Source organism: Danio rerio, chromosome 7, assembly GCF_049306965.1.
Source record: "Danio rerio strain Tuebingen ecotype United States chromosome 7, GRCz12tu, whole genome shotgun sequence".
NCBI lineage: Eukaryota > Metazoa > Chordata > Actinopteri > Cypriniformes > Danionidae > Danio > Danio rerio.
Genome location: NC_133182.1, coordinates 49,475,246 through 49,498,640, shown reverse-complemented (window position 1 = coordinate 49,498,640; position 23,395 = coordinate 49,475,246). Strand labels below are relative to the sequence as shown.

General features: G+C 36.3%; 1 protein-coding gene across 1 annotated transcript in view; it reads left to right on the top strand.

Annotated features, from left to right (window-relative positions):
- si:ch211-186j3.6 overlaps positions 1–23,395 on the top strand; it is a 435,691-nt gene that overhangs the window by 163,556 nt on the left and 248,740 nt on the right. Inside the window, exons 4-6 of the mRNA XM_001920953.7 lie at positions 2,020–2,224; positions 7,864–7,975; positions 17,760–18,009. Of these exons, the coding sequence (XP_001920988.3) occupies positions 2,020–2,224; positions 7,864–7,975; positions 17,760–18,009 (567 nt within the window). The remainder of the gene's footprint in view (positions 1–2,019; positions 2,225–7,863; positions 7,976–17,759; positions 18,010–23,395) is intronic.

Below are 23,395 nucleotides of genomic sequence, written 5' to 3'. Positions count from 1 at the left end.
TTGTAAATATTTGCGTTTTGGTCTTTTTGATAATACTTGAATGTAAAAATTACATTGATACACTTTAATTGTTGGGTTTTCTGTTTTTGCAGACGCTATAGTTTAAGCATTTGTCATGATTTAACTCAGTGAGTACGAACAATGAGAAAGCAAGTGATAATAACAGTGATCAGTTAGACAGATGCACCTTCAATGAAAATCGAAATGGAGGATTTTTTTTTCTTAGTGAGAGATATCCAATCTGTCATTGTTGATGTGAAAAAAAAAAAAAAAAAAAAAAAAAAAAAACGTTTCCTCTTGCTTCTTTAGAATTTCTGTTTTCTTCCATGCCTTTGATTACCGGATCTGTATGTACTTTGGTCCTATAAATTGTGGTAGGAAATTGCTTATTGTACTTTTCCACAAGATCAATCAACCTGTGGCAAATTTCTTTCCTGCTGTATCAATTTCCATTTGTCTTTACATCGTTTTATCAACAGACAGTCGCTCAATTACTCACAGTCGCTTTGCAAGCGATTGTAACTAAATGTGTGTGAATATAAAGCATACAACCTTGACCAGTTTCTTTGAGTGAAATGGATGTCCAGATGAACTCTTACAAAAAACAAATACACAATAAACCCACACTTTCATTTCATTTATTGAAGTATACCAAAGTAATGTTAAAGTATATGTATTTAAGTATTCTTCATGTAAAACATGGGTGCACAAACTTTTTTGTATGAAGGGCATATCAAGGGCATGAAGGTAATCATACCATCAGAATCTCATACTGGCCCATGCCTAGCTGTGACACATGAAAAGTGAAACACAACTTGTAATAAGGAAAAAAAGAACTGCTACAATAATTTAATTTCTGTACTTAAAAACAGAAATTTTGCATGCTGAATGCACTGTTATAGCCTGGAAAGCAAATGTTGTCAGGGTCTCGAGAAAATCGCTTTATTACTTTCATCCCATGTTATTTTGGTCCTCGCTTTCAGCTATTATTACTGAAGTATTATTTTTTTAATATATGCTATTGCATGTTTTGTTTTGTTAAGACAGTTCAAACATCTAATGTTTTGACAGAGTAAAGTAAAATCAAGTAAAGTAAAATAAAGTAAAGTAACGTGAACATAGGGGCAGCACAGTGGCTCAGTGGTTAGGACTGTTGCCTCACAGCAAGAAGTTCGCCGGTTCGAGTCTCATCTAAGCCATTTGGCATTTCTGGGTGGAGTTTGCATGTTCTCCTGTGTGGGTTTCCCCCACAGTCCAAAGACATGCGCTAGAGGTGAATTGGGTAAATAAAATTGAGTATATGTTTGTGAATACTTGTGTGTATGCGTGTTTCCCAGTACTGGGTTGCAGCTGGAAGGGCATCCAACATGTAAAACATATGCTGGAATAGTTTCCATGAATATATTGCATGTCGTATAAGCTCTGTGTACATAGAATGCATAATTGTTGTTTTTAGTGTATGTCAATAACAAACATAGGCTGTACAGTGCAATTTTAAGTATATTTCTGAGAAGAATCCCTGAATGATTCCAGAGAAGTACTTAAAGTAGACTGAAAAAATCCTTTTCTTATATTTTAGTTTAAAATAAGTACATTAATAGCGCACTTGAATATACTAATTCGTAAGTGAGCTCAAGTGTCCTTGGTGCACTAATAACTTTATTTTATTTATTTATTTAATTATTATTTTTTTTTTTCAAATTTGGCGTGAACTGATGCTGACTTTAATATAGTGACATATTTCCAGTTGAATTATTGAAAAGAAGATAATGGTCGAAAAGAACTGATTAGTCATATTCTTCCCAATCTGTCAAACAAAGAATTCATGTCATTTTAGACGATTTTCAGATATCCAAAATCCTTTTTTTCTAGATTAACTTAACCTCAAGATTAGCAGTGTTTGCTAACACACAAATAAATAGTATACATTTTGATTCCGTGAGGGCATTATTGTTTGCTTGCTTGTGTAACACCATTTTCAAAATAATAGTCACACTGACTCTTTCTTTTCTCACCCAGCTTTCTTGTCACTCCTGCGGTGTCCTTCCAAAAGCAGCCAGTGACGTACAGCCTGCTCATCAATCCCAGCAGTCTTTTCAGCATCCAGCCTGAGACGGGGGAGATCAGTCTGACCCGCTCTATAGACTATGAGAGTGATCAGCACCGCTACCTGCTGCTGGTGAGGGCCAGTGAGAACCAGGACAGTCTGAGTAGTGCTGCCGAGGTGAGTGTCAGCGCTGCAGGTGAATACAAAAACGTGAACATGCACTAGATTTATAGATTTCATGAATTGGGAAATCAGATATTTTGATCTTTTGAGTAACAAATAACTTTATTAAAAAATGAGTGGTGATCATGGTGATGTACACTGTTAGGGGAAACCTCAACATTCAAAGAGGTAGTGATGAAGAGGTTGTTTCTTCATGCAAAATAGATTTAAGCTAGCATATAGCTAATGTACTTTAAATTTTGAATGAAGGCCTAAAGGGCCTTAGGTGTATTTTAGACCTAAAGGGCGAATGGTGTATTTAGATTTATAAAACAACAGGAGATTTAAACATCCTTTAACTGCAACATTTCTTGTCAGTGTTAATTATTTAAAAAAAATATATATATATATTTTATTTTATTTTATTTTATTTTATGATGCAGTGTTTCTTTTACCAAATCGATGTCTGTCTGGTGGTGCAGTTGGAAATGGAATTAATAAACTGAATAAAAGAATAAGGTTTTATACAATTTATAAATACTAATATGTAAATTCTATTATTACTATCTTTTAAATTTCTTAAAATTGTAAACATCTCTAGTGTTAAAACTTATCTAGCTCTGTTGCTAAATAGCTGTTCAGGATGAAAACATCCACTAAATTAAACTGCTGTAAAAATGCTTTTTTTTTTTTTTTTTTTTTTTTTTTGCATAAACCAGTTAATCAACCTCAGTCCTGATCAAAACTACTAAATATTTTTAAAACTTACAGGATTTTAACTCTTTAATGGCCAAAATCACAAATGATATCACTGATTTGGTGAACAAACACACAAAATTATGTATTTTTTAATATGAAAAGTAATTGTGAACAGGATGTTTTACCTTCAGTGACATCATTTGTGAATTTGCCAATTTAGCAGTTAAAATCCTGTAATTTCCTTAGCTATTTAGTAGTTATATATATAAAAAAAAAAAAAAAAAAAATATATATATATATATATCACATGACCACCTTAAAAAAGTTCAGCAAATGGTTCATTATCTTTTGGTCATTATCTTCAATAGCATTGTTTCTTCCAAGAGTAAGATTAAATTTGTAACAGAAGGGGATTGTTTACTCAAAATGTAATGTATAGTAGTGAAATATTGTGCCAAAGTGAATTCACCAGTATTTCAGTGTACACTGAAACGGCACATGTATGGGGAAAAAATAAAAATAAATTAAAGATTGACAATATAAACAGTTGTCTATCATGATATCATGTTTATATTGTCTGTCATCCAAAGAATGCATCTGTTTATTATTACCATTAATAATTTAATCCAATAATGATTATCAACACATTCTGTAGATAGAGAGAGAGAGGGAGTTAAAGAGCAATCATTTTATTTTGAAAGCAGGGTCATACTGCAGCTACTGCACATTAGACCAGCAAAAATCCCCTTGTCCCAACTAGCCAATCGCAGCTGTCTGAATAAACAGTTTCATACAGAGAGATATTGCTGATTTGCGAACTCCCAGCATTGCAGCATGAATAAATTATGCGGCTAGGGTGTTATAATCATATTGTTTTACCACTTGCTGACTTTATTTTTGTTGTTTATTGCATTTTTGTTATTGTTTGATCATCACAGTTTGTTGTTTCTTGGTGTTGTTAAGAAGGCGTCATTTTACTTGTCCATATTTGCAGAATATCACTGATTGATGTTTGTGTGTTAAGCATTGGGGGTTTGCATTTATGTAAAATTATGTGGTAAATAATAATGAATAACTTCTTATCATTTAAACAATACATCTGTAACTCCTCTTTTAGTTAAGGCGAAATATCCACAATATGTATGCCCTGTACTGAGGATATGGTCATTTCGAGTGAAAAGATAAACAAGAGTGTTGTGGCACTGTAGGGAATGCAAGGGCAACAATTTAGCTGAAATCAAAGAGATGGCCAGCAGTCCCGTTCCTGCCTCTTACAGTTACATTCCCCTGGAGGATGCAGGCTCGCCTCATCTCAACTTGATCTGGCTGCTCAGTGATCCATACATCTGTCCTGGCCTGAGGCGGGCCAGCCAAAAATCCCCACTATTAGTTCAGGAATGTCACAAAACAATGCAGGGTACAGTGTGTCTAACTGCAGATGGGGAGCAAGAGGCCATGCAGAGAAAAAACAGACTCAAACAAAGACAGACATGCTTGAGATGTACGTGGTCCAAAGCGATATCTGCCTGTTGGTTTGTCTGGCACAAGGCAGCTTATCCTCACCATGGAGTTTTTGAGACCTTAAACACCTGTGTTAAAGCACCTGCTGACAACAAACTAACTAAAAGCACGGTTTAAAATGATATAATTAACAATGTGCAAAACAAGCAGGCTTTGAATCATTAATTATGTTGGCCCATTTAGTCAGAGTATTTAGGGTTCTCACAGACATGGAAAATCTGAGGATATTTTAAAAAGGTGTATAAAAAGGATGCTTTTTTTTCTACACTGTAAAAAATATGTATATTTTTTTTTAAATAAATTTTATTTTAAATAAATACAGTTAATTTTTGTGATCATCTTAACTTACATTAAATTTATTTTATTTTTTAAGCAAAACTGTTCTTTATAACGAATCTTTGTCTTTTTGATGCAGTGTTTATTTCAACAAATTGATGTCTGGTGGTGCAGGTGCAAATTATTAATTATAATAATTATATTATAATTAATATATAAAAATTTATAATTATAAAAATTAATGAATGAATAAAGTTTTAATGTATAAATATTTATATGCCAGTTTTAATATTACTGCCTTTTTATGTTTATTAAAATTGTCAACATTTATTAGTGTTAAAACTCATATAGCTGTGTTGCTAAATAGATTCCAAAAAGATGAGTGAATTAAAAATTTCACAGGAATTAAAAGAATGACATCGATTACTCTTGACTTTGGTTGATCCAAACCTAAGTGAGTTTCTTTCTTCTGTTAAACATAAATGAAAATATTTTGAGGTTTGTTGCTAACAAGATCCTAAACATTTACTTTTCTAATCATCTCAACTTACAATAAACAAACTTTTGAAAAATTAATTGTTTACTTTGCATAACTAAAAAAATGAACTTGAGATAAGTTCAAATAACAAAAATAAATGTGTTGTCATGACTTTTTTTGTTTATCATTTCACAACATTTATTTAAAATAATAATAAAAATTGTATCTATAAAATATGCTATAATATAAGTTTGTTTAGAATAAAACTTTACTGTGTATGATAGTGTTTTTGTTTGACATAAGTGTGTATTCCTCTGGGTTTTTCAGTGAATCAATCAATTCAGTTTTCATTTTGATTTGATTTAAATCTCGAGTTGTTTCCACAGTCTTTATTTGGTTTTAACACTAATGCTATTGGCAGAGCGGGAGCAAGCTGAACGCCTGCTCTAGGCAGAGGACGATTATGCAGCCCTCAACCCGAAAGTGAAGACGAAAGTGATCGGTTATCTAAGTAGTGAAGATCATGGGGGTTGCGGATATAACCAAGAACGCGGGTGGTGAGGGAGGTTCCGCGAACCCCGCCCTCTTTATTCTGCCGCCCTAGGCACGGATATAACTGAGGACGCGGGTGGTGAGAGAGGTGTCGCAGACATTACTGAGGATAGGGCCGCCTAGGTTGCCTCTATGGATGCGCCGGCCCTGGCTATTGGTATATCTTAAAATAAATAGTTAACATCAGTTTACAAATGGATAATTACAATTATGTACAGTTAAAAATAGATAGTTCATTCCAAGAATGTAAAAGCCTCTGAGCTGTGTATTAAACATGTTTATTACTGTGTAATTACATCAAGGACATTAAAACAAAAACTCCTCTCTCTAGTTCAGATGGTACTGATTTGTACCCGTATAATAATTGTGCTTATTCAAGTTATTTAAATACTTCTTTAAACTAAAACTAAGAAAGTAGACATTCAGGCTTATCAGAAAAGAACAATGCACTTAAATATACTTGTTTAATACTGACAGAAAAGTATTTTGTCTTTACTTGTTCATTGACATAAGAAGTGAGCAAACTTATTCCTAAGCAGTGATCAAGTTGACTTACAGTTACATAGAATGAAGTACGCTTTATATATAGATTAACATTACTTAATTACACTCAAGTACTCTTTTTTTTTCCATGAAGATAGTCAGAATATGGAATTTAGCAGCCAATTCGAATGTTATCACTCGATTGAATGGCCACTATCAGTGGTTATCAGCTGATAGATATGGGCCAGTAGGGGCCTTCTGCACCTACTAGTAGGCTCAGAAGACTGTTATCATCCATCCACATGGTTAATCACCTATAGATTATTTTATTCTCTAAAAGTATAGCACATTAACCATGAGAATTATTTATTTTATTCATTAAATGTCCTATTAATTATATTTTATTAATGTTTACCCCTACCCCAACCCTAACCCAACTGCCACAGTAATGTAAAAACAGATCTGAAGTCTTCTCTATTAGTATAGCTGATTAACCATGTGGATGTATGATAACAGCCTTTTGACCCTACCAGTATGGCCCCTACTTGCCCATATGAATCAGCTGAAAACCACTGATAACACCCATTCAGTTGAGTGGTAACATTTTGAATTGGGTAAATTCAGAGCTTATGGGAAGGGGTGGAGGTTCACTGTATTTAAGAATCAATTGTATTCCTCCCAAACTTTTGAGAGGGGCTAAATTGAGTCTTACCTATATTCCCAAATTCTGTTTTGTTTTCATCTCTGTTTTTATACAGTGTCTTTTGGCTATTAGTTTCTCTACCCACATAATAATAAGAAAAATGAAAGCTGTTTCATATATCCTCTTAAAGCAAACTATATAAAAATGATTTGGACATTTACTTAGATCACACAACTTTCCCTCAGGGATCTTGTCATGCAGCTCTTCTTTTTTTGACACCATCACATACAAAGGCATTTTATTTCATGTAATTTTGTAAAGGTGGGCTCTGATAGTGCTTAAAATCTTACTAATGTTGTAGACTGTGAACTGTTGTCACAATTTTGACCATTTTTGACTAGGTCTGTCTATTTTCATCTATCCAGTCTCTGAAATTGAAGTGAGTAGGTTATTAAAGTCACTTAGCAACTGCCGGGAAGCTTCTGCAACAGTGTCAGGCCAAAAGCACTCACACAGTGTTTCTTTTTTTTTTTTTCTCCTCCTCCAGACAGCAACTTTTCAGCTTAATTCAGTCTTATGGGAGGCATTAGGTGCCTCTTTCAGCTTCCCTGATGCTTTTGGAACAAATTGTGAAAGAGCTATAGCATGTGGTACTGGAGGATGTTTGAACTTTTGTGTTCAAATTCTGCGCTACTTCAGAACTGCTGTATTTTCAGCCGCAGATGCTTGGTTATGTAAGAACAAAACAGTTTGACTCTAAATAATCTGCATTGAAGAAAGGCCAAGATAAAACAGGACGATGGTAATGTAGAGTGAAAGGACACGGCTTTTAATGCTTGTTAAAACAAGATTTTTTGGCAAGGCTTTCTCGAAAACTCAGCCTTCTTGATTCAGTGATGTGCTAAGTTACCAAGATATTGTGATCTGCCCATTTGTTGTGTTCAAAATTCTCACCCATCTATTTTTGTGCCTTCCGGCTTCTCTTCGCCTTGTTTCTCACAGGTGCGAGTGATCATCACAGACGAGAATGACTGTGTTCCAGAGTTCCTGCAGTCCATTTATAGCAAAGACGGTGTCCCAGAGACAGTCACGACCGCAACGTCGCTTCTGCAGGGTAAGACTCTGGACCTGCACATCAATGCACCATAGATCTTTACCCACTGCTCCTCGCATAACAGCACTATAGCCAGATATAGCTCTTCATTTTTTTATGCTGTATACATAAAGTTCTTTTGATGAAAATATGCTTTAAATGAAGGCATTATTTCGTCATTTTATTTTTTATTGAAGGGGTAGTTCATACAGAATTAAAACTAAATTTAATAAAGAACCTTAGTGAATGATTTACAAAAGAAGATTTTTAGCTGAAACTAATTGATAATTAAAAAATATATATTAGTTTAATTAATATAAATGGAATGAATTAATAAGTAATAAATAATACATAAATTTTTTTTCTGGGAGCACGGTGGCTCAGTGGTAAGTGATGTAGCCTCACAGCAAGAAGGTTACTAGTTCAAGTCCCGGCTGGGGCAGTTGGCTTTTCTGTGTGGAGTTTGCATGTTCTCCTTGTGTTTCCGTGGGTTTCCTCTGGGTGCTCTCGTCCCCCCACAAGTCCAAAGATGTGGGGTAGGTGAATTGGGTTAACTTAAATGGTCGCCGTGTATAAGTCTGTGTGAATGTGAGAGTGTGTGGGTGTTTCCCAGTACTGAGTTGCAGCTGGAATAGCATCCACTGCGTAAAACATATGCTGGAATAGTTGGTGGTTCATTCTGCTGTGGCGACCCCTGATAAATAAGAGACTAAGCCAAAAGGAAATGAATGCTTCTTTCTTTTTTTCTTTCTTTCTTTCTTTCTTTCTTTCTTTCTTTCTTTCTTTCTTTCTTTCTTTCTTTCTTTCTTTCTTTCTTTCTTTCTTTCTTTCTGTATGCATGCATGTATGCATGTTGAACAATTTTTACTACAAAACAAATAATTTTTATGACATTTATGTAACATTTAAAACGCAGTATAACATTTGTAAAATGCCAGTTAGAATCCTGAACATAAAATATGTATCTGTACTCTGATAAATTTAAACTTGTTTCAATATTTAACAAAAAAGCATCTAGACACTGTCCTTGGGAAATTAGGCTGCTGAAAAATTAAGATCACTGCGGTCGAACAACATTGTTCAATCCTACTTTTTTTCTCACTTAGTTTTAAATTGCGCTAAGTAGATAACTTATTGATGCCACTTAAGTTTTAGTGTCTTGTTTCCAGAAAGAGCATATGTCTTACTACTAGAGCATTCACTTATATGCATTTTTTGTTCATAGAGTATGTTTGATTTTTTTTGTCATTCATTCATTCATTCATTCATTCATTCATTCATTCATTCAGTCATTCATTCATTCATTCATTCATTCATTCATTCAATTATTTTTCTCTCTTTTAGCATGTATGCATATAAAGAACTATTTAAAAGTTTGGAACCAGTATTTTTTTTCGGTAACACTGTAAATAGCTAGGGGGCCCAAACACCTCAAAACTTAATGTAAGTACACATTTCCAATTTTAACTTTTGGTGTTTTACCTGCATATTATCAATATATTGGCTGTATATTAGAACTTAGAAACTATGGTCTTATTTTACACCCCAAACACACCCAACATCTAAACCCAACTATTGTATTACTAGCCATTCATAAGCAGCTGTTTAATACTTTGAGCTAAAAGCTAATAGTTAATAGTTTGCTTATAGTTCATATAATACTACTAATGGTACTAATAATAGTTTTAATAACTCATCTCTAATAACTGATTTTTTTTTTTTTTTTGCAATGATGAAATTAAATAATGTTTTACTAGATATTTTCCAAGAAACCTCTATACAGCTTAAAATTGACATTTAAAGGCTTAACTAGGTTAATTAGGTTAACTAGGCAGGTAAAAGTAGTTTTGTATGATGATAGTTTGTTCTGCAGACTATTTGGCCTACGTTTTTTTCTGTAGACTATTGCCTAAAGGGGCTAATAATTTTTACCTTAACATAGTTTAAAAAAATAAAATAAAATAAATAGCAAAAAACTTTTTCCTGAAGAAAAAAAATCTTCAGACATACTGTGAAAATTTCCTTGCTCTCGTAAACATAATTTGGGAGATATAAAAAAAAAGAAAAAAAAATTTGAAGAGGGGCTAATAATTCTGACTTCAACTGTGTATGTATATGTATGTATGTAAAATTTCAGTATCGATTGAGACCGTATTCCAGCATTGTATATATGTATATATATATATATATATATATATATATATATATATATATATATATATATATATATATATTACGTTTGTCACAATTCTAGAATACGGTCTCAATCGATACTGAAATTTTAAAAGCATCCATTTCCATTTGTTCACGTGCTCAACAGAAATTACTGAATGTGATTGGCCATGAAGGTCATCAGTTCACCAAACTCACCACTGTTTACTGAGTGTAAACACAGATACAAGGACACTAAAGCATTTCAGTCATGTCAATCAGCTGGTTTGTTTATAAGCGGACATACAAGTGATCCGCTAATAAATTGTGTGTCCAGTGTCCCTGTATCTGTGGTTACACTCAGTACACACAGCGGTGAGTTTAGTGAACCGATGACCTTCACGGCGAATCACAGTAATTTATGTTGAGCATGTGAACACAATGACAAATCAACAGTGTTTAAGAAGGTGTCCAACAGCGCCCAAATGTTAGCTGGAAATCTACGTTTTTAAAATTTCAGTTGATTTGTAAATTTGTTTTAAAATGTATTAAGTATAATCAACATTCATTCATTCATTTTCTTTTTGGCTTAGTCCCTTTATTAATCTCCTCTGCGAAATGAACCGCCAACTTATTCAGCATATGTTTTACTAAGCTGATGCCCTTCCAACTGCAAACCATCTTTGGGAAACATCCACACACATTCATTCACACTCATAAACTACCCACAATTTAGCCTACCCAATTCACCTGTACTGCATGTCTTTGAACTGTTGGGGAAACCAGAGCACCCAGAGGAAACCCATGCGAACGCTGGAAGAACATGCAAACTCCACACAGAAAAGGCAGCTGACCAAGCCGAAGCACAAACCAGCGACCTTCTAGCTGTGAGGCTACAGCACTACCTACTGCACCACTGCATCACCTATAATCAACATTTCTGTTATTATTACATTTTTCATGATGAGAGGCATTTGAATGTGCATATTTTTGCTGAGGTTGAATGCTATGAAAAACAAAACAGCCATATACAAAAAAGGCATGTTTTGTATGTTTCTTGGTGCGTTTCTATATCATATTTCTGCCGACATTTAAAACTAAATATGTGTTTATCATCATCACCTCCTGCAGTTGTCTGTGTGCACCTTGAGCATCATAGACAATAGCCCCTTTCACACATACAGACCTTTCCGGAAAATTGCCGGCAATTTTCCGGAAAGGTTGTATGTGTGAACAGGTCCTTTTTGAAAATACCGGTAAATTCGTTCTGGCTATTTTCCGGAAAGAGAAGTTGTAACATTACCGGCAATTTGCCGGAATGCTGCGCTGTGTGAATGCAGAAGGAAGATTCCCGTAATAAGCGCGTGTACGTCTAGAACGTGCTGACGTGAGACGTCTGCTTTAGCCAATCACAACAGTCAGACGCATTTACGTCCGCACAGTTTGTGAGGATAAAAGCCTTTGAATATTTTTCCAGACACATTTAGCTGCTAGAAGATAGTCAGATCATGTTTATATGTTCTTCTTAATGCCAACTGTGTAAATAATCATCGATGACATGCTTATGATAAGCCGTTGTTTGTTTACCTTCAAGCTTTGCGTGCGCCTATGAGCGCCTGCACACGCACATATTATGAACATCTTGACATGTGAAAGTGATCCTGCGAAAGTTGTTCACAATATTGATCATCCAGAGAGTTTTTAATTTAGTCAAATGTTTACAAATACAAGCGCAGCCGTTTAAAGCTCATTTGTGGTGAATGATGTCAGAATTTACCGGTATTTTGGAATGGATGTGTGAATGCTCTTTTCCGGAAAATTTCCGTAACGTCCTCGCCTGTGTGAACAGCGCTTTTTTCAATATACCGGTAAAGTCTTTCCGGAAATTTTCCAGATATTTACCGGTATCACTGTGTGAAAGGGGCTAATGTGAAATGCTGATTTGTGTAGAGACAACATAACATAAAGGAATTAAGTTAGCTTATTAGTTTTTACAGGTTTAAGTGGACTGAACATTTTAAGTACAATTACGTTGTTGTAAATAAAACTCAAGAATTGGGTTGTTTCAGCTTATTTCAGTTAGGAAATTTGAGCAACCAGCAAACATAGTTTTTGAGTTAGTAAGTAAAACCATCAAAGATTCAGACTGAGCATGAACAGTCTGTGTGCAACCAGTAGCCATGGCATTTGAGACTAGTGTGGCCCTTATGGACAAAGTCTGTTTCTCGCACACAGAGAAAACAAGGCGAGAAGATGCTATTTTCTTCCTCTATCATTCTGTTTAACACCACCTTTGAAGCACTTCTCCCCTGATGTGCCCTTTCATGTGTCTAAATTGCACATTGAATCTAGAGTCTATGCACTAACTCCTGAGAGTGCACTTGTAGCACACAGAATGGAAGACACATGCCCTGGGCTATGATAAGAGCAGCTTTCATATTCTCATTAAGTTTTACACAACCACAGCAGCTATCAAAGCACCGCAGAAATGAAATGATGGACACAACAACAACTGACGACGACAGACAGACTGCATTTGCAGACACGACACCAAACAAAAGAGAACAAAACAAACAAACACTACAAAGTTACTTATATTAATAAAAACCTGACCCTTTGGAGATTAGCAGATCTTGGAAGACATTTTGACAATGTAACTGAGCAGGTTAACATACTGATATACATGATTTCATGAGGAGTTGTAACTATTTTACCTAGTTTGGAAATTAGGCTAATTTGTATGATTTAATTTATACGTTTTTTAATTTATTTAATTTTTTTTAAGTAGTCATGCCTCCACACCCTAACCCTATCACTCATTGGTTGATAAGCAAATCTGACTAAAACGTAAAGTAGTGTTGCCAGATATAAATTACTTTTTTTCTGACCAAAACCTGTCCAAAACCCACCCAAACAAGCCAAAAATATAAATTTTAATCTATTTACTTTAACTGTCATTATTTTTTAAACATACAGCAAGCAACACCGGCAGTCACAAAACTACAACATAACTGGATCACATATAAAACATTGCCCCCTCTAACCGACATACTGCACTTATTGTTGTGTATATTCCACTACCTGTTAGAGTCTGTTTTACAATCGAAATAGGGTATACGTTCATCCTGTTTGGCATTTCAAATTCTTTTGAACGCAATTAGGTACTGCTTGTCCATCAGACAATGCTTCTATGTTTGTTCTTGATGTTAATTGTGGGGAAAAAAAATGATGGATAAAAATGTTGTGATAAACTGCAGTGAGTTTAACTGCAGGCGCTGCATGATGTGCTTGCACGTAAAGGGGAGTCCAATTTGTCCCGGGAGTCATATTTTGCTATAGCTTTCCTTCAACTTTCCTTCTTGCGGGTGGACCCACGCAGTTTGCAATAAACACTGGTTACTACTAATTGAATGGAGTAGGAACACACAGCTATGTTTTGTTTAATAAGTTATACAATTAACGTTTCAAAACTGCCCAAATTTTGTCAACCCGCCAATGCCATTTTTACCTGCATAATCAAATTTAAAACTGGCCAAGTGGGTGGGAAACCACCCAATCTGGCAACACTGGTTCAAATGCGATAATATAAATTAACTCAAATTAGCTATTAAATCAAAAATTTCTGAATTGCTGTGAGATTGTTTTGCTAATTTTACATTAGTGCACCTGTTGATGTGTGCTATTTCATTGAGGTCAGGTTTTTACAACTAGAGACGGTCACACTTTATTTTGAGGGTCTGTTTTTTAAATTGAAGTTATATTGCATCTACATGCCAACTAAATCTCATTAGATTATAAGTAGACTGTTAGGTTGGGTTAGGGTTGAGGTTAGGGTTAGTGTAAGTTGACATGTACTTGCAAAGTTTCTTATAGTGAGTTAAATGTCTGTTTAGTAGCAGTATCAACAGATATTAAGCAGGCAGTCTACTAATACTCAAATGGACCATCAAAATAAAGTGTTACCCTAAAGACAAATTTTATATTTGTGCATGTTGATACCTTATTATAGCAAATGTTTAATCTTTTTATATATCTTATTTTACAACTTCTATAAAATTCAGTTTCCACTTGTGTCAGACATAAATAAATCTGCAAGGAATTGCTTAAGACAACCACAGCTGGCATCAAAGCACCACAGAAATGAAATGATGGACACAACAACATTTGACAATGACAGACAGAATGCATATGCAGACACAACACCAAGCAAAAGAGGACAAACAAACACACTGGAAAGGTACTGCTATTTAAAAAAAGCCTCTCCGCTTTGGAGAATAACGGGTCTTGGCAGACATTTTGAGAGCTTAGCGCAGAAACTCCTGGCAGAACTGGAAAGGTGATGCGGTGAGGTGTACAGCAGATGTGCTGATTAGCAGGTGCACGCTAGCTAGCATCTGCACACCCGTCTGTGTGGGCTTCATAACAATTATCTCTTCCCAGCACGAAATATCCTGCATGCTCCACTTAAACCTATCCTGGAGAACAGAAGAAAGACTACTTTTCAAGAATCATTTGTACAGTAATGTGGCTACCAACCATGCATGTATAATGTATGTGATGGACAATTTATAATTTAAACATCTGTGGAAACAGTCACATTCGTAATGGCTGAGGTTTCCGGGATTTTTTTTTGAGAGGTGTACTCCAGCTTTATGTACAGCGGAAGCTTGGGAATAAGTATGGAATTTTCCATTTGTTTTAATCTTTTATTTTGTTTGGGTTAGATGGAATTGAGTTAGGTGGGGGATCTTCCAATAGGCCGATGGTATGTGCAGTTGGCAGGTCCTGATTGAGAGCAAACAGCAAGATTAATCCAATTAGGATTATGCAAGAAACTAGAGAATCAATAGTCAGAGTTGGGTTTACTTATTTATGCCCTATTCGCACTAGAAGCAACTTTGTAGCTGTCTGTCGCTCTGGGTAACAACCTACTGCAAACACGTCTGTGTAGATCTACAGCACGGAGAATACAACCGGCCTCTGAGCGAGCTGAGAGAGGATCACGTGAGCTCTACTGGTGCTCCTATTGGCTGTCGCTCAAGAAAGCATCTCTTCATTTGCATAAAGTTGATGGGTTCTCAACTTTGTCGCATCGCTCTACACACTCACCTGGTCGCCAACAGTTGCTGTCGTTCGCGTAGACGGAGGTCGCCGGAAGTAGCTTTTTCCCTTCACTTGTTGCTTTGCCACTGCGAGTCACTCGTAATGTGAATGAGGCTTTAATGTACTGGAAGATATGTACATTGTGATAACGGAATTTTTAACTAAAATAGAAGCAAAGAAGAAGGAACTGAGCCGAAAGGCAAATCTTTCAATTTACCGGTCAATCTACGCTTCTATTCTACCTATGGTCATGAGCTTTGGGTCATGACTGAAAGTACAAGATTTCAGATACAAGCAGCAGGAATTAGTTTCTTTGCAGGGTGGCAGGGTGCACCGTTATAGATAGTGAGGAGCTCTGACACCCAAGAGGAGCTTGGAGTAGAGCCGCTGCTCCTCCTCATAAAGAGAAGTCAGCTGAGGTGGATTGGGCATCTGTTTTGCATGCCTCCTGGACACCTACCTAGGGAGGTGTTCCAGGCATGTCCCACTGGGCAGAGGCCTCAGGGAAGACCCAGGACACACTGGAGGGACTATGGCTCTCAGTTGGCCTGGGAACGCCTTGGGATCCACCCGGAGGAGCTGGAGGAAGTGTGGGGAGAGGGAAGTTTAAGGTTCTCCCTTGAGACTGCTGCAACCCAGCCCCAGAAAAGTAGATGAAAACGAACAAATAAATTAATGAATATACACAAACAAACAAATGAATAAATGAATTACAATGTCCTACATTTGCACTGACAGTATGAACTGGTATGTGGTACTATTTCTGGACTCTGATTTTCAACACAGGCTTATTCTGAAAACACAGCCCATATACAATACTGGAGATCGCAAATTATGTAGTCAGAGCTACATATGGCTGCATTTTGTCTTTAAAAAGAATTCTACGAAACGGTATGATGGCGTTCCTTTTCACCCTAAACAGCTGACCGCTTACCTGCATGTGAACAGCTTTTCTGCTATTTGTCCAGTAGCTTGACATGTATGTCGGCGGACTTGAGGTGCAGAGCAGAGTTGACCGCGATTATGGGGTTTCGGTCCAGTAAAGAACAGTTCCAGAAAGCGGGTAAAACAAAACAGAAGCCAAAAGATAAACAAGTAAATAACAGAGTTAGAATGTGGTAAAAACTGAAAACGGGGGATCGTTCGGTTGGTTAGTCAGTCAGTAAGTCAATCAACAGCGGCCACTGGTGGATTTTTGCGAGAACAGCAGGCAAAAATGGCACTCGCAAGAGAAATTTGAGATTTCAAAAATCATACACATAGTTAATGAAACGTATTTTGCTCTCTCTAGAAATGTATATAAAGGTACATAATCAGAATGAGCCTGGTTTGCTGCTTTTTATTATCATTACAGTTTGCATCAGTGTTAATTTTGTCAATGAAAATAAGTATGTAGAAATGTCTGTTGCTTTATATCTTGACAAAAACAGAAATTTGAATGGTCATCTGTGTTAGTAATATGAATGCATGTGCACTGATCTGCTCATCTAATGAAAAAACAACACATAAAATGTAGTCAGAAAGATAAAAAAATTACATACATATATATATATATATATATATATATATATATATATATATATATATATATATATATATATATATATAGCTATATACTTTTTTTTTTTTTTTAGTCTGCTGCGTTGCACCGTTCATTAATTAAATGAATGGATCGGAGTGAACATATTCATTGACATTACTGCTGCAGCAGACCTGTCAAGCTTCTGTTTATGTCAAGCAATTGTCATTGATGAAATCAACATTTTTTTTACACTTTCCTACATGTTGGCTTGGAATTAAATGTATAACAATGTATATCCACACATCTTTATTGGCAATTACACAATTGTCTCTTGCTAGAACCATCCATCCATCCGTCTACTCTTCCATCCATCCATCCATCCATCCATTAATCTATCTATTCCTGCATCCATTCTTCCATCCATCCATCCATCCATCCATCCATCCATCCATCCATCCATCCATCCTCCATCCATTCATCCTTCTATCCAGTTGTCTTAAATATAGTTTGTTATCAGTGTATACAATTGATCTTTTCCGTAATGTGGTTTATAGCATACAGTACAACTCTAAATGGGATATATACTGTTCAGCAGAAATTGTTGATTTTCCAAAGTGCAGAATCAGTAAAATCAGATATCAGCTTGGGAAATATGTACCCCTTTTGTCGAAAATAGTTGAGTTGATGTGCAAAGCAGCTATTGTGTATGCAACACCTTATTCATAGTTCATTTGAAACAGGCTCACACCTTATTGAACGCCATTGCATTTTACAGTAGTTGTCAGATGCAATAAGACTCCTACTTGAGATCTTTTGATTGCCAGTCATGTATAACCATTCTGGTTGTTCATTTGACAAGAGCCGATGCCCGAGCTATTTACACAGGGAAGCTCAAATAAAGATTGATCCTATTAGCTGATGTTGCACTTCTCTGTAGTGTAACTTTTAATGTTTTAATACTCACCCCTGTTTCTCTCTCTCTCTCTCTCTCTCTCTCTCTCTCTCTCTCTCTCTCCCTGTGTTTTGCAGTATCAGCCAGCGATTGTGATTCGGAGCAGAATGCAGAGATTACATACTACACGCTTAGCCCAGATTTCATCATTTCAGCCCATGGCACCATATTCCCAGCAGGCCCTCTGGATTACGAGAGGCAAAACCACCTGTATGAATTTGTAGTGATGGCAGTGGATAAGGGTGAGGTTCCTCGCACCGGCACAGCCACTGTGCGTCTCCGAATGGCCAATGTCAACGACGAGCCTCCAGTGTTCTCGCAGCCTGTGTGAGTTGCTTATCTTTTCTTTCCTTCGCTCCTTGAGGAACATGATAATTAAGGACTGTTGTTTTTATTTGGCCCTAAGCTGCAAATATTTTAATAAGCCAAGATATTGTTATCAGGGTAGCAGTTAACATATTAATTCATGTAATTTTCCTGAAACCCCTGCTCTGTGTATTTCCACGTTGTTGATGTGGCCTCACATCTAAACTAGCTGCGTGTTTAGAACAAATGCATAGAATGTACTGATGCTTTCATAGTATGTAGTATAGGCTGTGCTATGTTAATAACACAAGGCTGTGGTTCTTGTTATTGTCCCAATTTCCCTTACTGGAAACGTATGGTTGAATCTCTCTCTGATTGAGTAGACCTGATGGGGGATATATTGCTGTTGCGTTGTTTTTTTTTTTTTATGGAGTGGCTGTAACAGAGATTAGCTTGGAGCTGTGTGAGTAAACCTCAACCTTCTGATCCTCAAGAAATACAATAAAAACTGATGGTAGATATTGTGGCAGGGCTTCAGACTAACTGTTTTCAATAGGACCACTTTATCCTAGGGCTACATGATTAATCGAAAAAAGATTATATTATAAAAATTATATTTTCAAGGTCAAGAAAAAAGTGTAAGGGCGGACACACAGGTCTTCACATTGTTTTATATAGACTTCATTGCTCAGCAACATGGGCACCTCCAAATGGTGGTTAAAGTGTCACATACTGTATTTATAAGGAATGATTTATCCAAAGATGTCATTTCTTACATTGACGCGCACCTCTCGAATAATGTTGCGCATATGCGTAGGGCAAGCTCTGTGATTGGTCGGCTTGGTAGCACTGACGAATGTGGGCGGTGGTGAGAGCATTGCGAGCGTGATGCAGTGAGTGTTTACAAGTGTGAAGTCCTGTGAAGGAGCTCTGGATGGAGAGTGTTGTATTGTTTTTACCTTTTGATTAAAGTTCTTGCATGTCTGCTGATTTCAGCCTCAAAATGAGCAAATTTGAGCCACTTGTACATTAAGGAGGGCGAGTATAATTTGCATGTTTTTTTTTTTTGTTTTGTTTTTTCGATGATGCCCATTTCATGAATCACAATCGGCAGTAAAAGTGTTAATAATTTAAATGATCATATTGCATTTTAGAGTTATGATTACGATAAGCATTTGATATGTTGGTAACACTGTAATAGCTACACACTATGAATCATTTATGAAGCATTAGCATCTAGTGAATTCCTTATCTGTTAAGCATTAACTCTACATTAATAAACCTTAGTAAGCAGTTTATAACTGCAGCTACAAATGCTCTATTCTTTACTTATAACCACATTTATGATGTGCTTAATAATTGTACTTCCATTTTTGAAATATAAATTATTGACAAAGTATGAGAGTTCCCATTTGAGCATGCGCTTATTTTCACAGAAGAAAAACAAACACACACGTAGGGGAGAAAGACAGTGTGTTTAATGAAGGTGGAATGCTTGATACCGCACGTCATATAAGAGAAAAAAAAAACTCTGCATTTCTCAGTAACTCAGATGCACTCGGTAGGTCAGAAAGCCGCTTGTGTGTAGACTATCCTGTCACAAAATGCAGCGAAAATTAAACACGACAGTTGGCAATAGTTTGCTTAAAGTGTTCACGTGCTTACACTTAGAGAGCAGCATTTACAGCGGATCTTTCAGTCCATAATGTTGTAGTGATATTAACGTAAACTAATTAACTTAGAAATCATTTTGACTAAGGTCTGTCTTTAAACACTGAAAGAGTACTGCTGACCATACAAACTTTAACTTTGCCATCTGAATGTACAAAGAAAGGGTGCTGATTGCACACACTTACCAAATCTGTAGACAGGAAAATCAACACATACTGGAGCTGTGTCTTTTTTTTAAAGGAGACGAAAATTCCAGCAGCAAATCTGGATTTCACCATTTCCAGATGAGAAAAGCTCTAGAGTAAAAAAGGTTCAGTACAAACGTATTTCTGTCGTGCGTCGCATGCACTGATCCACACGTGAGTCCAGCTGCACTCTCATAGAGGGAAAATGAAAACAAAATTTAACTGCAGCACATTATAAAAGCAACACTGACGACCCGTATCTCAAATTTTTTTCTTATTCTTTTCCCACTCCTTTTGGAAACACAACGTGGCGTATCTCTGCCGTCTGAACACTGTTTTTTAGTCTTCGAAGCTAGCATGCATATTAATGAAGTTGCAGCGCATACATAATAGATCACGCTGATTGGTTTGAACCAAGCCATTCTCATGAATCAATGCAACACACTCAGAGACCTAATACGGTACTCCCATTGTAAAATCTACAAGCTGGAATACACGCTAAGATCACATGGTCGTGACGCAGCTTCAACAATTTTAAAAAGTTTCAAAAAGTTTCAAACTGTTTGAAATAATGCAAAAACAACGAATTTTCACTTTTTAGAAAAATATATGTCCTTATAGTGTTTTTAGCAGTGTGGGAAACATATACGATTGTCAACAGCTCAAAAATGTGTTTTAGTGTTTTGTGACCCTTTATGAATGAAAGTATGAAAGTACAATTATTAAGCACATTATAAATGTGGTTGAAGGTCAAGAAAAGAGCATTTGCAGCTGCAGTTATAAACTGCTTACTAACGTTTATTTATGTAGAGTTAATGCTTAACAGATAATAAATTCATTATTTGCTAATGCTTTATAAATGGTTTATAGTGTGTAGTTATTATAAAGTGGTACATCTCATGATAGCTTGTGTTAAAAAGGGCAGGAACATGGGTTGAGACCCAGATTTGAATTAAATATATACCATGACAGTATTAACAATACTAACTTCAATAATGTTACAATAATTATATTAAGTAATGCATTTTATATACAGTTGTTTAATCCAAATCTGAAAGGAATCCCCATGTTTCTGACCGTGGTTATTGTTACCACAGTAAAACCATAGTGATAGCTGGCAATTTGGGGAACAGAATGCCTTCAAAGCTGATCGTTATTGCAGTGTTTCAGCTGTTTTCGTTGTCAGTGTTGTGGAGAAGGACAGTGCTGTTTCATTTGTCTTTAAACTAGATTCCTTTATGGTTTATCTCTAGCTGTCTTAGTGACTTGCTTTTAAACTGAGCTGAAATGGCTTATGCTGTTCACACTTAAAAAAAAAAAATACATGCTTTTTTTGCTACACCTTTGGTGCATTCAGAGATGTATCTCACATGCAAGAGAATGTCATTGCTTATCAATTTGGCAAAACAATAGTAGTGCCAGTGTGACCTCTAACAAAATGTTGTTTCACTGTCAGGAAAAATTGTTGCTATATGTTACCATTTACTGGGGAACTGTGTTGTGGCCATTTGTGTTCTATTTTATGCCTTCTGTGCTTGAAGCTCAGGTTTGAATCTCCCTCAGAACTGGACAAGTAGACCCGGCAGGGGGGTTGTATTGCTGCTGTGATAAGGATTGGAGTGAGGTTCAGAGGGTGAATGTAACAGAGACTAGATACAGGAGCTGTCTGAGTAAACATCAATCCCCTATCCTCAAGAAGCATTCTAGCACCTAATTCCAGGGGCTGTAGACTTTAATGCCCTTATCCCATCTCAGAAACTCAGGTTTAAAACTCAGAGGGGTTATATTGGTGCACAATCCTAGTAGTTGAATCTGTATGAGTAAGCTTCACTACCCTGGCCTCTAGAGGTACACTAGCAACGGACAATAGGGGTTATGGTCTTGAGCAATCTTGATAGCATGCACAACTCCCATGCCAGAAACTCAGGTTAAAATCCTCCTGAGGATTGAGTAAGTAGAACCTGAGGCAATATATTGATGTTGTGACCGGGGTAGGAGTGAGGTTTAAGTATAATGTAATCTTTGTAGTAGGAATTTCACTCTCTGGGCATAAGCAAGTGATGTTAGATCCTTCTGTCTCTAGCATTCTTGTTAGAGTGCCCAGCGCCCAAGCCAAAAATTCAGCTTTAAATCCTGGTTGAATCTAAAGTAGTATATCCAGAATGAACTCAAACCTCAATCCTCTGCCTTTAAGAGGCACTCTTAACACCTAACTCTGTGTTCTGTAGTATTTAGCACCCTTGTTTTTGCTCACTTACATCCCAGAAACTCAAATTTGAAATCCAGAGAAGGTACATTGTCTCAAACAAAATACCAAAATCAAAGTAATTGAGGATGTATGAGTAAACTTCCACTTCTGTTTCTAAGGATGCAAAATGACTATATATGTTGTATGGATACAATAAAAAGTATTTCATATTGTTCTCTATGATTTAGACTGTGGTGTATTGTGGCATTATGGGAATGCGGACAGAAACATAAATAGCATCACGGTGAGAAAAACGTAATCTTGTGACTATAATTATTAGTGTTTGAAAAGTATCTTATATTGAATTAAAATTAATTTAACGTTTCCTGTGGGCGACGCAGGGGCACAGTAGGTAGTGCTGCCGCCTCACAGCAAGAAGGTCGCTGGTTTGAGCCTCGGCAAAGTCAGTTGACGTTTTTGAGTGGAGTTTGCCTGATCTCCCTGCTCCGGTTTCCCCCACAGACATGCGGTACAGGTGAATCGGGTAGGCTAAATTGTCCGTAGTGTATGAGTATGAATGAGAGTGTATGGATGTTTCCCAGAGATGGATTGCAGCTGGAATGGCATCCGCTGCGTAAAACATGTGCTGGATAAGTTGGCGGTTCATTCCGCTGTGGTGACCCCAGATTAATAAAGGGATAAAGCCGAAAAGAAAATTAATGAATGAATAAACATGATCCCTAATGAATGTGAATGAGAATGTGAATTTGAGTACACACTCTAAAATGTTAAATTAAATAGTCCTTTCCATGTTATCAATGTACATAAACTATTAATTGATTGAGTTTTCAGAAAAAAAGTACTATATCATATTACACCCACTTTATTAGGTACACCTTACTAGTACCAGATTAGACCCCCCCTTTGTCTTCAGAACTGCCGTAATGCTTCGTGGCATAGATTTAACAAGGTACCAATACCAAAGACTCTAGAATACACAAGACATGTTACTCGTATACTTTTGGGGAAATGTGTAACTGTCAATATGGCGAATGAAGCCCCGCCTTTTAGTACAGGAGCCAATCAGTGATTGCTATATGGCGAATAAAGGCAGCCTTCTATAACAGGAGCCAATTAGTGATCGCTATAGATTGACAATTCTCCGGGGGAGGGACTCATACCATACATGAGTTACTACAGACTTTGTGTGATACAAACATTTCGAAATGAAACTAAATAGATGATTGTTGTTTAATTTTTATTGGTTATTCTTAATATGTAATGTAATCGTAAGCTTGGCAAGTAGTTTTGGAGAATTTAATGTATCCCCATTTAGATAGAATGCCCAAACATACTGCCCGAG